Source organism: Haplochromis burtoni, unplaced genomic scaffold (genome assembly GCF_018398535.1).
Source record: "Haplochromis burtoni strain Fernald_Lab_line unplaced genomic scaffold, NCSU_Asbu1 Contig_599, whole genome shotgun sequence".
Lineage (NCBI taxonomy): Eukaryota > Metazoa > Chordata > Actinopteri > Cichliformes > Cichlidae > Haplochromis > Haplochromis burtoni.
Window position 1 is genome coordinate 18,407 of NW_024582960.1, and position 1,937 is coordinate 20,343.

General features: G+C 39.8%; 1 protein-coding gene across 1 annotated transcript; it reads left to right on the forward strand.

The window, feature by feature from the left end:
* Positions 1–6: 6 nt before the first annotated feature.
* LOC106632420 (protocadherin beta-16) lies at positions 7–1,937 on the forward strand (the record flags this gene model as incomplete). Its single annotated transcript, XM_014329796.2, is given in 1 exon segment — positions 7–1,937. A coding segment is annotated over 1 exon segment (1,202 nt), but the record flags the coding sequence as incomplete, so codon positions are not given.

Below are 1,937 nucleotides of genomic sequence, written 5' to 3' on the forward strand. Positions count from 1 at the left end.
ATGTTGCAGTTTGACATAACAATTGGTGTAATATTTTGTCAGTTGCAGTCATGTTTGTTTGTGCAGTCTCTGCATTTGTAATACATTTGATCCAATGTACTGAGTTGTGGGTTTGGACAGTACAATGTGGAATAAAAGGAACAAATAGCTCAGAAGTGCATTTTATGTGTTTATTGTTGCGTGTAGTCAGTATCCTCATGTTTAGCCTGCCACGGCCGTTGGTGTTGGAGGAGCCACAACCCCACCAGTGAATATGCTTGCATAAAGTCACTAACCTTTGAACCTATTAGGCATTAGGTATGACGCATTAGTTTTAAGTATTAAAACACTTAAATGGTTACATTGTCAGTTGTGTAATATAATCTAATCTGTAACAGGTTAGATTATCTAAAAGCTTTAAAGTTTACTAGTCGTCATAATAATAATAATAATAATAATAATAATAATAATAATAATAATAATAATAATAATAATAGTTGTTGTTGTTGTTTTTGTTTTCTATGAGCATCATCATCGTCCTCATTCCAGATTTTGCTGTTTGGTCTGTTGAACAGAAAGGGCCGCTATTGGCCCGAGTATGGCAGCATTCGTCAACGCTGAAAATTGTACCTCCCCTTTAGATTTGCACACTGGTAGACAATGAAACGCACAGTAACCGCCTGTTCTCTTTTATAAGGAATACCGCTTACGGAGATCGAAAAGTTATTCTTTTTTCGCTGAAACTGTCTTTGAGATATGGTCGGAATTATTATCATGATTCGTGTGGATTGCAGTTTTATTAAAAGGACACAGGATTATCCCTGCAAAGCAATGAGGCGGCAAGTACTGTTGTTCTTCTTGGTTTTCTTTCTCACCTCGGTGTTCGGGCAGGTCAGTTACTCCATTCCTGAGGAAATGGAGAAAGGGTCTTTAGTGTGTAATGTGGCTCAGGATTTAGGTTTAGACATTAAAAGGCTGAAATCCGGCAGAGCGCGCGTTCATTCTGGAGATAGTGCCGAATATATTGAGCTGAATAGAGACCGTGGTGTCCTCCTTATAAAAGAAAGGATAGACAGAGAAACACTGTGTGGCGACACGACGCCCTGTGCTTTACTTTTACAGATGATTCTGGAAAATCCGATGGAACTGTTTCGAATAACAATAGAAATCACAGATATTAATGACAATGCTCCCAGCTTTGCATCGAGCGAAAAGCGCTTCGAAATCAGCGAGTCAACCATCATTGGGTCTAAATTTGTGCTGGAGAAAGCCATCGATGCTGACATCGGTACAAATGGTCTCCAGAGCTATTCCCTTAATCCAACAAACAACTTTGCGCTGAAATTAGAGAACCAAGCGGATGGGAGTAAGAAGGTGGAAATGATTCTACAGAAGCCTCTGGATCGAGAGCAAGATCAACATATATTGTTATTATTAACTGCTCAGGATGGCGGGCAGCCGCGTATGTCAGGTACAATGCAGATCACTGTTAACGTATTGGATGCAAACGACAATGCACCAATTTTCACTAAGCCAGTATATAAAGCAACAATAACCGAGAATTCACCGGCTGGAACCAGCGTTATAACTGTTAGAGCATCTGACAAAGATGGAGGCTCTAACGGGGAAATATCATACGCAATTTCCAATAGCAAACGTCGTTTGTCCGATTTATTTCAGATTGATAGAAAAACTGGAGAGGTTATCGTGATCGGTCAAATAGACTATGAAAAAACGAAGCTCTTCCAAATAGATATAGAAGCTACGGACAATGGTGGGCTCTCTGATTCCAGTAAGATTCTCTTAGATGTTACTGATGTGAATGACAACAGCCCTCAGCTGAAAATACTCTCTAAGTCAGATGCCATTTTAGAAGACTCGCCTGAGAGTACTGTAATTGCAATGCTAAGCGTAAATGACCCTGACTCTGACAGGAATGGAGAGGTGAAGTGTAATAT